The 15,325-nt window shown below is 37.7% G+C and overlaps 1 protein-coding gene across 3 annotated transcripts in view; it reads left to right on the plus strand.

Annotated features, from left to right (window-relative positions):
• ADAMTS6 (ADAM metallopeptidase with thrombospondin type 1 motif 6) overlaps positions 1-15,325 on the plus strand; it is a 153,156-nt gene that overhangs the window by 54,638 nt on the left and 83,193 nt on the right. For all 3 annotated transcript variants that reach the window (XM_065662875.1, XM_065662876.1, XM_065662877.1), the window contains 2 exons: positions 1,235-1,340; positions 14,269-14,415. In XM_065662875.1, coding sequence (XP_065518947.1) covers positions 1,235-1,340; positions 14,269-14,415 — 253 coding nt within the window. The remainder of the gene's footprint in view (positions 1-1,234; positions 1,341-14,268; positions 14,416-15,325) is intronic.

The following is a 15,325-nucleotide window of genomic DNA, read 5'->3' on the forward strand; positions in this document are numbered from 1 at the left end:
CAACAGGAGATGTTAGGATCTAAATCACTACAAGGCCTGTATTCTCATGACATTCTGTAACATTTTTTCTTTTTAGAAGCTTTAAATGACATGCGTAGTGGATATGTTTACCCTCTGAGAGTAAACTAGAACAGAGTAGTGTTCAGCCCACAGAACAAATGTATGTGAGGAGCCTCAGTATCAGTTCTTTGCTCTGCTAACGCTCTCCTATGGCTCCAAATTATTTGTTAATGTGGACACAGCCAGGAACCAATTGCCATTTTACTACTGGCTTACTGTTAGTCCAAACAGAATAATTTGAAGTGCCTGCTCATATAAAGAGTATGATTTCTCTCTTCCATTTTCCCTGCTCCATTCCCTCTACCCCTCAACCAAACGTACACTTTTACCGGTAATTTTTATTGCAGTGTAGTTATCTAGGCATGTAATTTCTCTGAAGAAAGGATTACTGCTTCTTTCAGATAAGAAACTCAAGGGAGAGATAAAATAAATTTGATGTTTAGAGCCTTCTCTAGTGGCAGTGGATTATGACTGAAGTATGTTGTATGATTCTTCAGAATCTGTTGCTGAAGAACATGTAAGATCAGAAGAACCATATTCTGTAAATGCCAGTGGCTTTCTCTTGCTAAGTAAAGTTTTTAAAAGCACATGTAATACAATAAGGTTTTAATTCCAGAAGATGTTGGGTGATAAATGGAAAAGACTTCCATGGTCAAATGAACGCTTGTTATTAAAATGTCTCTTCTCTCTTCATTGATGCATTCAGTTTTGTTTCTTTAATTTTTTAACCTACCATGTGGGACTTTTTGTAGCTAAAAAAGTTGCTTGTATGTTTTTATGAACCCACTAAACTTAAACAGATTTCTTTAGAAAAATAATGTGGATACATTTTGCTTTCTTCAGGCTCAAGAATGTTAAAATAGAAATGCTTTCTTGAATTCCCTCTCCTGGCTCAAGTTACTAGGTGGTCCCAAGTTACCAGAAGTAAAATTTATAAATCTAACCCCTAGTCTAGACATTTTCCAGCACTGACTGCAGTTCAAAAAATATTAATGTCTAGCCGGCAAAGTGAAATTCCCCCCAGTGATTTTGCAAATGACTAGAAAGTTAACCTTTTGCCAACTGCTCCTTCTGTGCATAGAGGTTATTAAAAAGAATCCAGGCATTTATAACTAGCACTTTTAAGACTGAAACACCTTGGCATGACCCTTTGTGTCTCCTTCTGTTTATTCAGGCTTGGCCTCTGTGGCTGGAATGTGTGAGCCTGAAAGGAGCTGCAGCATTAATGAAGACATTGGCCTAGGTTCAGCTTTTACCATTGCACATGAGATTGGTCACAAGTGAGTGAGTTTAAAAAAAGAATATGTTTTAATGTATCACCTTTATAATATTAGATTAATAATAGATTTTTTTTATTTCCCTATGCATGGCTGTACCACCTCTATTCTGGTGCTCCATGTTTGTGTATATAGTATTTACGAATGGCAGTACATGTAATTTAGTATATGTTACCAAAGGCTTTAAATTTAGAGCCAAAGACTCATGATTTATACTTTGATTGCAGATTCTAGTTAAATCTGTTCCTTTGGAGATTTGGCTGACAACCTTTGTACTGTTTCATATTCTTAAATATTATGTTGTTATTTTGTCTTATATATAATTCAAAATATTATTAAAACATACTGATTCAGTTGTCAATAGTCACATGCTGTTAGTAATCTGTCACTCAAGCATGAAGTATATCAAACAGCCATAGACCAGTCATAGCATCACTTGTTACATTTTAAGCATCAGCATATCATTTTAAAATGCATGATGTTATGAGACTGGTAAAATCTGAATCGAGTTTGGTCTGGAAACATTTCAGGTCTTCTTTCAAAGGACAGCGTTGTTAATACTTTGTGATGACTCTTAAGAAGACTAGGCATCTTCTGTTATCAAGAGGTTTCCTTCTTTGTTTAAATGGGTTGACCAAGACTTAAGTTATGGATGGTATGTTTTTCCAATCATTAGCTGATACAGCTAATAAGTTCCAATGCAGACTGAAATGGAAGCTATCAATCTACTGGTCAAAAAAAAGGAGTTGGAAGTAAGCAGTTATTTCCAGCCCACCTATCATGCAAGATAAATCATTGGGCAAGTATGATCTCATTTATATTATGTGTGAAAAAACCCACTCTAATTGCAGTGAAGTAGGTGAATTTTAGAATCCAAAAGCAATTGTATAGGATCTGAACAAAAATAAAATACATGCAGTTCTCCTCATCATCATTTCTTTCCTTCTTTTCCTTCCTTACCTGCATGAGTTGAAAAGGTAGGGTAGAGGAAAATATCTTTCCTCTGTTGAAGAAAGACCTACTCCAAATAATTTGTTTTCTGAAACAAGAAGATAGTTCAGGTTAACAAGAAATTTTGGAATTCTCCTTAATAACATCTAGTATAGTAATAGGTGACCTTGCTGTGAATTCATCACATTTAACAAGAAGAACAATCTTCCAATACCACATCTTCATTCTAATCTGTATGTCATGCAACTATGTATTTTATGCAGGTTATTCCACAGACAATGGAAATAATTCAAATATATGCAGTCATTTTATCATGCGAAGCTGGCACAGTGACAAGAATTGATTCGAAGAGCTTAGACTTTGGTTAGAATCCAAGAAAAACAATATAGCAATAACATATAGTCTGTGATCGCAGGATTTTTTTTTAAACCATCTGTGTTTTCTGCATTCCATATCTTCTGGCTTCTTATATGTAAGGCCTTTTAAAATTCTGAAATCTCAGCTCTTTGGGGCTTTCACCTTATCTTACAGCTGGCATGATATGTCAAATGCTGGTTTGAGAAAGGAAGTAGAAACAGTAATCCTTTAGCTTCTATCCAAGGCACAGTCACTAAGGAGAGTTGCACTAAAAGCTTGGTGTTTAAAATTAGCATGCTATGTAGGTAACTTTAGTAAAAGCTGGGCAAAAGTGGGCAAAAAAAAATCTTTGAAATTTATAATGTTTTGTGCTATCACCTCCCATTTACCCACGCTGTGACTGAATACCTCTACAACTAAATCAAAGAAGTTATTTACTCTTAACTTCTTGCTTCCTAGTATACCTACTAGAAGTAGTTGGATGTGTGAGTAAAATAATTGTTTCAGAGAGCCTTTTAAACTTCTTTCCTCTGTCTGTACTGTGATGGTTGCTTTTCTTTTCAGACATACATGTGAAATAGGAAATTGTCAAATGAAAAATAGAAGCATTTAAAGGATATGTCTACACTGAATATATAACATACCACAAAAAACCCCAAACCCCCCTCAATTAAATTGGAATGGAAGGATTGTACTTTGAAAGACCATGTTTTTATTAATTATGTAGTTGCCATGGAATACTAATTTATTTTTTTAAATAAGTATTGAACTGAGAAATAAGATTCTCTTGTGATTAAAGAGAACAGTAATAATAATGCCTATATTTTGATCGATTATTGACATTTTCTCTAAAATTGGTTTTGTAAAATTCCCTGATGGAAGCATGGCTCAACTTAGGTTAGGTTAGGTTCTAGTAATTTATTAAGTTAGAGTGATGAGAAATCATTAGATCACTCAATTTGACTTTCTGTATATCATAATGTATTAAATTTAACTCATTTAATCTTGTTTTGATCCAAGTAACTTCCATTTGATTGAAGAATATTATCCAGGAAAACATTTGGTCTTGAAGATGTAAGGAGAGTGTGAGTGTGATTATTATGGTCAGTCATAATTTTTCTTAAATATTTGTAAGTATTTTTTAAAAAAACATTTTTGGTTTCTATTCCTTACCACTTGTTGTTTTTATATGTGTATAACCCAGTTTTGATGCAGATAAAGCATGTCCAGTTAAGACTCATAGCGAGTGTTTTTTAATGAAGGCACTGTAATTACACTGTGATTAACTCTGTTTCTTTATTGGGTTTATAAAGAACTGTGCTAGACTAACAGTTCTGAGGACAGCTTTGTATTACTTTGAATACTTCTGTGGACTCATAGCGAGTGTTTTTTAATGAAGGCACTGTAATTACACTGTGATTAACTCTGTTTCTTTATTGGGTTTATAAAGAACTGTGCTAGACTAACAGTTCTGAGGACAGCTTTGTATTACTTTGAATACTTCTGTGAACCAGTTAAATTCAGAGTGGGCCCTTTAGCTTTCAGAGTAGTGTTTCTACAAATTTGGTTTGTGATACTGGAATTACAGAATGCTTACTTTCCTACTGTTACATATTTCACACCGAAAATGCTTCCGGTTTCTGGTAAGCAAAAATCACAGCCAATGATTTCTCATGGCAGGAGTGAGAATTGAGTGTGTTTGCCCTGCATTGTCAAGAAAAGTTTGACTTTTTCTTAGTGAATAAAGAAACTATTTGCAACCTTAAATATGCTGTTTTTCTTAGACAAGTCAGATGTAAGATCCAGCCCCATTTTCACTTTCCGTACCAGCTGGGTTGGGTTGCTTTCTGCTCTGTGATTTTTAATTTTGATACTTTATAAAATGCTTATCTTGCCTCATGCGTGCTGTACAGGATGTTTAGTGGAACTGACAGAGAATTCCAGGTTCCATTGAAAGGCATATATTCCTAAAAGGAAGGTGTTGTGCCATTCATTATGGCAATCCTATGGAGTTAGCTGAGATCCAGAAACTAAATAACAAAGTAGAAAAGAAGAAATTAGGATAGTGGTCTAGGCTTTGGACAGAGAGCTACCCATAAAACTTGGAGTAAGAAAAGAGTTTACTAGTGAGAGACAGCTGTTGAGGGCTGTGTATGAGGAGCCGGAAGGAAGGGCTGGTTGCTGAAGTCAAAATTGTCATGACTTATAGAAGATGTAATGAATTGAAATTCAGAGGAGTTTGACAGTTGTATCTTAGTGGAAAAAAGGTGTAAGAAATGATAAAAAAAAATAGATTATAGACTATTGGAGTAAATTGGCTTCAAGATGAAGAACCACAGTATTTTCAAACACATACGTAGTTGTAACTTAAAATCTGCGTGCAATTCTAGAACTTTTTTTGAAGTCTTTGTTCTTTTAGTCTGTATGCAAAGTAGAAAAATAGTTTAAATACCTCTCCTCCACATGAGAAAGTTGGTCTTCAGTGCTGAAATATGAATTTCTAACCTACAAAATCCTGGGGCTACTTTCAGAAGCTGGTTTTCTTTTTCCTCATTCTTCAGTGTTCACTGACCTTTGTGTTTGACCAGTGTACTGGGTTTGTGTGACAAGGTTTTGGTAGTGGGAGGAAGGGATACAGAGAAGCTACAGGGGAGGCTTCTGTGAGAAGCTTCCCATGTGTCCAATAGAGCCAATGCCATCTGGCTCTAACAGCCAATGGCAACCCGCTGTTGGCCAAGGCGATGGTGCTAGCACCTCTGAGAGAACATGTTTATGAAGAGGAATAAAGACTGCACAACACCAACTGCAGCTGAAGAGAGGAATAAGGCTACATGAGAAAAAAAGCTCTGCAGACCCCAGGGCTGGAAGGAAGGGAGGACAGGCACAGGAGCAGACATTCCCCTGCAGCCTGTGGTGCAGAGCATGGTGGGGCAGCTGTGCCCCTGCAGTCCATGGAGGTCCATGGAGGAGCAGATCTCCACCTGCAGCCCATGGAGGACGGCATGCTGGAGCAGGTTTGGTGCAGGACTTGTGACCGCATGCGAGACCTGGACAGGCTGGAGAGTTGGGCGGGGAGAAACTTGATGAAATTTAACAAGGGCAAGTGTAGAGTCTTGCATCTGGGGAAGAACAACCCCATGTACCAGTACAGGTTGGGGGTTGACCTGCTGGAAAGTAGTGAAGGGGAAAGGGACCTGGGGGTCCTGGTGGATAGGAGGATGACCATGAGCCAGCAATGTGCTCTTGTGGCCAAGAAGGCAAATGGCATCTTAGGGTGCATTAGAAAGGGAGTGGTTAGTAGGTCAAGAGAGGTTCTCCTCCCCCTCTACTCAGCCTTGGTGAGGCCGCATCTGGAATATTGTGTCCAGTTCTGGGCCCCTCAATTCAAGAAGGACAGGGAATTGCTTGAAGGAGTCCAGCGCAGAGCCACAAAGATGATTAAGGGAGTGGAACATCTCCCTTATGAGGAGAGGCTGAGGGAGCTGGGTCTCTTTAGCTTGGAGAAGAGGAGACTGAGGGGTGACCTCATCAATGTTTACAAATATGTAAAGGGTAGGTGTCAGGATGATGGAGCTAGGCTTTTTTCAGTGATATCCAGTGATAGGACAAGGGGCAATGGGTGTAAACTGGAGCATAGGAAGTTCCACGTTAACATCAGGAAGAACTTCTTTACTGTAAGAGTGACAGAGCACTGGAACAGGTTGCCCAGGGGGGTTGTGGAGTCTCCTACACTGGAGATATTCAAGGCCCGCCTGGACAAGTTCCTGTGTGATGTACTGTAGGTTACCCTGCTCTTGCAGGGGGGTTGGACTAGATGATCTTTTTAGGTCCCTTCCAACCCTTGGGATTCTGTGATTCTGTGATTCTGTGACCTACTGGAGCAGCCTGCTCCTGAAGGGCTGCACCCCAGGAAAGGGACCCACACTGAAGCAGTTCATTAAGAACTGCAGCCTGTGTGAAGGACTCACAATGCAGAAGTTTATGGAGATTATCTCCTGTGGGAGGAATCCCACCATGAAGCAGGGAAAGAATGTGAGGAATCTTCCCCTGAGGAGGAAGGAGCAGCAGAGACAACGTGTGATGAACTGACCACAGCTCCCATTCCCTGTTCCCCTGCATGGCGGGAGAAGGTAAAGAAAATTGGGAGTGAAGTTGAGCCCAGGAAGAAGGGAGGTGTGGGGAGAAGGTATTTCAAGGTTTGGGTTTATTTCTTATTATCCTACTCTGATTTGATTGGTAGTAATTAATTTTCCCAGGTCAAGTCTGTTTTGCCTCACTAATTGGTGAGTGATCTGTCCCTGTTTTTATCTAGACCACAATCCTTTTGTTGTATTTTCACTCCCCTGTCTACCTGAGGAGGAGGAGTGATAGAGGAGCTTTGGTAGACAGCTGGTGTCCAGCCAGGTCAACCCACTGCGATCAATCAGACCTCATCTGCATTATAGGACCTGAGCTTGAGTAGATGTTTTCTGGAAGTAATGTGTCTGAAGGAATGTATGTGTTGTACAACTGGAAGAAAAATACTCCAATCTGAGATAATAGGGACAGATATTTAAAATTTAAGCCTTCAAAAATAGTTGAAACCACAACTAGGATGAATTGTACTCACACCTCTTCCTGTCAGCTCTCCCATGAACAGATACCCAGTTGATGCTCTCAGCATTGTTTATCTATGATGATGACATGTTCCATTTTCAACTATAGCAGGGCTGTCAGACTGTCTCCAATCTACAGTGTACGATCACCTCAGCAGCAGCCAGAACAAGTTAAAATTTGTCCCTGCTAGATGCCTAGGGTCCTGCTAGATGCTTAGGATTGAGAACAATGCCTGCAATTTTTAGGTGCAGTTTAAGTAACTTTTTTTTAGTTAAAAAAATCAAAACAAAACAAAATGTGTCCAGTTTTTGGCTGGACAAGCCATGGAAGATCATATTCTTCCTCTCTTGCAAAGCCATATTCTTGCCCCCTGCTCTGGTAGTTTGTGTTAAAGGAACACTTTTACATCTGCCTTTGTAATATTGCAGGTATAAAAGCTTGCAAATTCTATGAAAGTGTCTTCTTTGGGACTTCAAGTTTAATGGTGTTTTGTGCATATAAAATGAAATGTTGTAAACATAAGGCTAGAAAAACAATTCTGGTTTCTGTGACATATTTACAATATGAAAAAGGCTTATGTCTAAATATCTAAAATACTGCTTGAAGTTTATAGTGTACAATACTAAAATAATTTAACATTAAAGTATTCTAATCAAGGAAAAGGAATGTACTAACACTTCACAGATCTTAACAAAAGTGTAAGTAGAATAAATGGGGGTGAATAGGAAGTTTATCATAACCTTCAGGGCATCAGGAATTTCCAAAGGAAATCTGAGCTGAGACGTTGGCTTCATTAGTAGAGCCAGTATTTTCCCATTTCTCTTATGGTGTAGAGACTTGATGCATTCATACTCTGGCTTAGCATAGCACACAAGCCTTACTTGATGTTACTCTTGTGGCATTAAAGCTGGCTAGCTATGGTAGTGTAAGCCAGAAGGATAAGTTCATGCTTGAAGTTTTTTAATATTCCCATAGAAGCCTGTCATTTCCCCATAAGAAAGTTCAGGTTTCTGTATAGGCTGTGTTTTATTTAGCAAATTGCTGTGCTTTTTAAGAGTTTCATATGTTATTTAATACAAAATTATGCTGATACATAAAAATTGTATTTGATGGGATGTTTCATCATCACCCGTAACTCGGAGAAGATTGATGCGTAAAAATTAAAGAAGAAAAATGTTATGATGAAAGTATGCTAAGACGTGTATTTAATTTCATGGCAGATACGCTTGTTATAAAGCTCCAATTATTCAATTGATTTGTTTCCCAAGTTTTCAGGGAAGCAGTATGTTTCTTTAAAGTTTTAAATGCTGCATTATCTTTTAATGGCATTTAAGGGTGAGTTGCAATTTGCATGCTGTTGTGAAGCTATACCCAGTACTTTTTCTTAACATTGGCTTAGAAATATTTGAAGGGCTACATAGAAAGAGAGCTTTCTCTTATGGCGTGGTACAGGGGATATGCTTTAAAAAGTACAGAAAAAGCTGCCCACCTTCTATCGCTGTAAAACAGTAAAATATGAAGATCGTATCTTCTTGAAAATTTCACCATAAAATCATATAAAGTGACAAATATTTCATTGCTAGTAGATGTGAGAATTATAAAGAAAATTACTATGCCCACACAGAAATTGCACTTTTTTACGTATAGCTCGTAGCTCTGATACTGTAGAGGAAAAAACCAAATCTTTTGAATAGTATATTACGTTTACATTCATGCACTTTTGTTGAAGAAAATAATGCTAAGACGTTCTAATTTTTCCTCTTAACTCCTTGTACACATTCCAGTATCACTAAGAAAAGGCAATTTAAAGCTATGGTAACATTTACAGATACGGGGAAGCTGACAATTTTCTTATTTTTTCAATAAATAAGGAAAACAGGCTGTAAACAGATATTCTAAACTGCATGAAATACATGTAATAATTTAAATGACACATTTTTAATAAGTACAAAATACTACAAAAATAAACTAACACAATGTTTATGAAAAAGTTGGTATCTAATAAAGTAAACTGTCAGGTTTTACAAGGAAATTATAATTCACCCTTTAGGTCTTTATTTTGGGTTCAGCTGTAGCAGTCATTTTTCTCCTTCTTAGTAGCTGGTGCAGTGCTTAAACCATGACAGTGTTCTAATACAAAAATACTTGTTAAAGCATGCCTTCCATCTTCCATCACTGTAGTAAGGATTTATTGTTAGACATTCTTAATGTATACTTCTCTGGTGCACTTTATGACCCTTCTCTGCCCTTCATTTTAAATGTTATGAGAGCAGTGTGTCTAACCAACACACTGAGGCACTGGAGGAAGTTCTAGCAATGAACTGGTCAAAGATACTTAGCTTGAAAATCACCCATTTCACTCCTGGTATTTATGTTTATTCTGTCTCTCGTAGTGCAAACAATTAGTATAATAACACTTCTTAAGGTTAAAGTTTCTTTTCTCTCTTAAAAAGGTTTCTTTTTGTTGAAGAATTGCAAGTAGTTATGCAGCTGTATGTCAGCCTTAGATGATGGACAAGATGATCAAGCCTTGATTTTACAATGTTTTTCTTGCTGGTGTTCCTGTAACTTTGTTGCCTCACCTGACTTAAGATTCTCTGCTTCTTTCTTACGCTGTTAAACAAGGTGCAGAACAAATAGGAACCACTGCTTTAAAAGAATCAAGTCAAATTCAGAAAATTCATGAATCAGCAAGTGACTAAACATATATCCTGTTGTATTTAGAGAAAGGAAACATCAACATTCTGAAGGTTCTAAACCCTAGCAAAGCTAGGAAATTGTTGGACTACAGCTGGAAAGCAGAGATAATTGATTGTTACTGAGAAAAAGCAGTTCACTTGAGTAGCACATCTGAGGTAACTTCAGTGCTATGAAACTACATGATCTACAAAATAAACCTCGGTGAACAGTGCTTGGGAGCATTCAGGTTGGTTTGGCTCTGCCTTCTGTGCACCTTAAGTGTTTGTGAAATAAATCAGGATGGGGTGACATTTCAGAATTAAGATGATAGAAATAAGGTGATATTTCAGAACCATCAGCAACAAGTGTTCTGGCAATCATAAACATCATAGTTCAGAACCACCCAACAAATCAGTAAACTCATCGTAAATACAAATGAAATTGTAGAGACCTCCAGTGTTGTCCCATTGCAAGATAAAGGAAGGACAGACAAGAAGTTTAGATACCCATGCCTATACATTTTCTGGTTATCTATTGTGTTTTATTCAGTGCAGCTGAGACTAGTTATCTCCTCTGTCGTTTTTGAGGTCAGATCTGAAGTTGGATGTGTATTACAAATAATTCCATCAGATAGTTTTTGGGTTGGGTTTTTTTTTCAGATATAAGGAAAAACAGATTTCCAAGGAAAAAAGAATCTGTTCCATTACAGATGTTAGTAAATGAAATGGGCACATAGAACTAGTCAGATGTGCTGCCTTAGTATTTTTTGAAAAGTATACAGACTACAGAGAAATTGTGGGACAGTTTCAGTTATGATTTTAAAGTTGTTTGTGTTGCTGTTTGCACAGTTCTTAAGTGTAATGTAGGTGCTCTCTTAGGAAGTGAGGAGACATAATGGTTGAGAAAAAAGAGCTGCTGGGTTAAACATCTCTCTTTGGGACAGTATGTGGAAAGGTAACTTCATAGTAAAACTGTTGTGTCACCTGTCAAGACTTCTTACTTTCCCTTCACAAATCTGGCTGAGACAAAATTATACTGGTAGCTTTTAACAAGCTCCTTAATCCAGTGAAAGAAATACAGTCTGCATCTGTTTAGTGAGTTTGAAAAAGTAGATTAAGTAAATTATAAGAGTGGCTCCACAAAAAGTATTTTATGTTCCTTCCTTTTTAACTTGTCTTCCCATCCCAATCTAATTGCAAACATGCTTTTGTAAAAGACATAGCTTTAATATAATGAATGCCAAATATAACCAACATGCTGTGATGGAAATAAAACTGATACTTTGGACAAAAATGTGTTTTCATCTGCAATCCTGGCCATAGGAGTGCAAATTACTGGGCCGTAATGGCATCCTGCCCACTACCGTCTTTGGAAATATATGACAGTAATTGCAAAATCCGTTTCCAAGCATCAGAAAAAAATTACCTGCACCTAATGATCAGTTTCCTCCTAATTCAGAAGCAGGGGCTAGCAGAAGAACCTTCTTGGAAAGGGACAGGTGATTTAGATGGATGAATATTCATTAAAAAATAAGAATACCATCAGCGCATGAAAAGACATTGAGTTCCTGAGTGCATCAGGAACTGCAGCTTGTGTGCACTGACATGCTTTTTATCGTGTATACTGCTGCCACAATCAGCAACATCAACTTTTTCACAAGGAGAACTGATAGAAGAAGGAAATCTATTTGACTACAAAATTTGTTCTTTTTTCCCCCTTTTTTTAGGCCCCAACCCCCAAAATTTTAATTCCCAAACAGTTGAAGTCAGTCATTGCTTTGACAAATGAAATAAACTAACTAGGGATAAGCTGGATATCAGATATAGAAAAAAATTACCCAATTCACCTCTTTCCCACATATCGAAATGCCCATTTCTACAAAGGAGTTATTAATAGAAGTTATAAAAAACTAGGAGTTTCTATTTTAAGAAATTGGACAGAGGAAATTAAAAGAACTGTTTGTATCTGAAGTATCCCTAATTCTACAAACTTACGGCAGTTGAGAACTAGGTCGGTAAAGCATCTTTCATTGCTAAATTCTGTTTTAGTTTGTTGCATTGCACATCTAAGTTCTTCACTGCCAAAATATGTATCAATATTGAAAACTGATCATAATAATTAACAGTGGCCTGAATGTTTGATTGTAATACGTGCATTACTTAGACATTGTTTATGAAGCTGTATTTTTTATATGTGATATTAAAAAATACTTTGTATAATAATCCAAGGTTTCAGTCAGACCTTCCGTGTCTTTAATGTAGCATTTGGCTTTCTGCATTTATGAAATACTGTATGTTGAACTGGGTACATGCAGGCATTGCTACAGACTAGGTATTCCATAATGAGATATACCACAGACAAAGAAGTAGTGCCTTTTTGATAATTATAAACTTATAGAATGGTTTGGGTTGGAAAGGACCTTAAGTTCATCTAGTTCCAACCCCCTGCCATGGGCAGGAGTGCTTCACACTAGACCATGTCACCCAAGGCTCTGTCCAGCCTGGCGTTGAATGCTGCCAGGGATGGAACATTCACCACTTCTCTGGGCAACCCATTCCAGTGCCTCACCACCCTTACAGTAGAGAATTTCCTCCTTATATCTAACCTGAACTTCCCCTGTTTGAGTTTAAGCAATTATCCTTTGTCCTATCACTACAGTCCCTGATGAAGAGTCCCTCCCCAGCATCCCTATAGGCCCCCTTCAGATACTGGAATGCTGCTATGAGGTCTCCACGCAGCCTTCTCTTCTCCAGGCTGAACAGCCCCAACTTTCTCAGCCTGTCTTCATACGGGAGCTGCTCCAGCCTCAATCATCCTTGAGGCCCTCCTCTGGACTTGCTCCAGCAGCTCTTTGTCCTTCTTACATTGAGGACACCAGAACTGCACACAGTACTCCAAGTGAGCTCTCATGAAAGCAGAGTAGGGGTGCAGGATCACCTCCCTCAACCTGCTGGTCACGCTGCTTTTGATGCAGCCCAGGATATGGTTGGTTTCTGGCCTGTGAGCGCATACTGCTGGCTCATGTTCAGTTTTTTGGACCCCAAGTCCTTCTCCACAGGGCTGCTCCAAATTACTTCTTTGCTCAACCTGCAGAACCTTGCACTTCACATTGTTGAATGAACTTCATGAGGTCGGCATTGACCACCTCTCGAGCCTGTGAAGGTCCCTCTGGATGGCATTCCTTCCCTCCAGCGTATCAATCAACTGAACCACACAGCTTGGTGTCATCGGCAAACTTGCTGAGGGCTCACTCAATCCCACTGTTTTTTCCCCCCAAATGTTTGAATGGAAATAAAAGGCAGACTAAGAAAATGGATTTTTAGGGAGGTGTATGCTATTAAGAAATACTCTGTTCATTTGCTTGGTTTATGTCAGACTAATCAGGTATATGTTGTTTTTTAGGTATAAGACTAATAATTTAACTAAAGATAGTCTCTGTAGTGAAAGTCTTTCCAATAAAATGCTCTATGACTTCTAGTTTTAATTTTATGGTTGATGATCAAATTAAAGATTAATTAAAGCGATAGCTAATAGCTAATAATAAACATTATTAAAGCTGTAGCTCCATGTGTATAATAGTGCAGTATGTAAGTACATAAATAGTTTATATATCCAAGTACATAAGTAGTGCAGGATTTCTAAGATGTGAGGATTCTTTTGGCCTATGTCATTTTCTGGAGTCATATCATCTTCGCTGAAGGTTAACTAATTTGTTGCCTGGAAATCTCTATTGGCCAAATGCCACCCAGAGACTTCTAACTGTACTTTTTTGCTGATTTTTAGTCATCTTGTTTCCAACGTTCCATGCCAAAGCAGAACTCTGATGGAAGTGCTCTGAGTCACTGTGTGAGTGGATACAGAGAGGGAGTGCGCATACAGCCAGGCACTGGAAATTGCAAACCCCATGTTCTGCTTGAATTACCATTGGCTGCTGTGTGCCTATACTGTACTTTTAGAGCAACATCACCTATTCTGTATTTGTGCTTGTTTACCAATCTGTGTGCCAATGCCACAATGTATACTCCTTATCTAGGTATAATACCAAATAAGGGCTGAGTGGTCTGTATTTATCCTGCAAGAATATTGTTAATTTTCTTTAAAAGCTTTATAAAATAAGTAAAATGTTTCCAAAACTCCATGGGACAACAGAAATTATGCAATTGTGCAGTATTCTGAGATCTGACTAAACTAAACAGAACTTAACTGATTCTGATTCTCTGCTAAAGACATCCCCTGAACTAAGTGTGTTCTTTTTTATCTAAAGTGGTTTCTATAAAGGTGACTAAGTTTTAAGAGGTGTCTGATGCTACAGAAAAGTAACAAGTTACTTCTCTCTTCTTTTGGGCAGTTTTGGTATGAATCATGATGGAATTGGAAATTCCTGCGGGACCAAAGGTCATGAAGCAGCAAAGCTAATGGCAGCTCATATTACAGCAAACACCAACCCTTTCTCTTGGTCAACCTGTAGTCGGGATTACATCACCAGCTTTTTAGAGTAAGTAATCTCGCAAGAAAAATCATGAGTTTTCAAAAAAATTGACACTTTTCAGAATAAATAGTTGAGATTCAGTGACCTGTTCTTATGGTTTACATTTATAGAATGAACTGACATAAATACAGCAAGTCACTTAAGATTTTGATTTTGTAAACCACCTTTTCCGTGTAACAGTGAAAGTTTCTGCTCCATTCCCACCTTGCGGTTCTCATTATTAATCTGTGCAAAACCTTTTGAAGTGCTGATTGTATCCCATTACATCATTAATCTGAGGGTGAGAAATAGAGGAAGGTAGAATTTGTCTGTGAATGATGGGCATTGTTTTTAAATATGCAAATGTGAGGCAATCTTAAGAAGGGAATAGAGCCATAGCGCTGTTGCCCTGTTACTTGTACATTTCATTCTCCGGATTTTTTTCATGCAGTCTTGTGGGGTTTTATCTGTCAATGTCCTTTGGTACCATCAGTGAGACTATAAAAAGATCTTGATATTAATACCTTAAAATTGTGCTAAACTGTACTTCTGTGGTGAATTTTATCAAGTACGTGACTACCTGTAATTTTACTTCTCTATGGAAAAAAATTAAACAGTCAAAATATGTTGGTCTTGACACCATGCTAATACCAATGTATGCATTGGTATATGTGATGCATAATGAAGCCTTTATATGTATTTTCACTTGTGGAAGACAAACAGAACTGTGAGTTCACTGAGAACAGATTAATAACAGGATTTTTTTAAATGGCGTAATACAGGCTTTGTGGGAGCAAATGGCAGTTGGTCGGTAGGTTCCATGTCATCAATGTAATAACTCGTTCAAGAAATAAAGGTTGTTCATTAATGTTCATAAAATGTTCATAACTATTTTAGGAGATGGACATAAATCACTGAAGTTGTCTAACTATGAGAC

The sequence above is a fragment of the Lathamus discolor genome, chromosome Z (genome assembly GCF_037157495.1).
Source record: "Lathamus discolor isolate bLatDis1 chromosome Z, bLatDis1.hap1, whole genome shotgun sequence".
In the NCBI taxonomy this organism is placed as follows: Eukaryota; Metazoa; Chordata; class Aves; order Psittaciformes; family Psittacidae; genus Lathamus; species Lathamus discolor.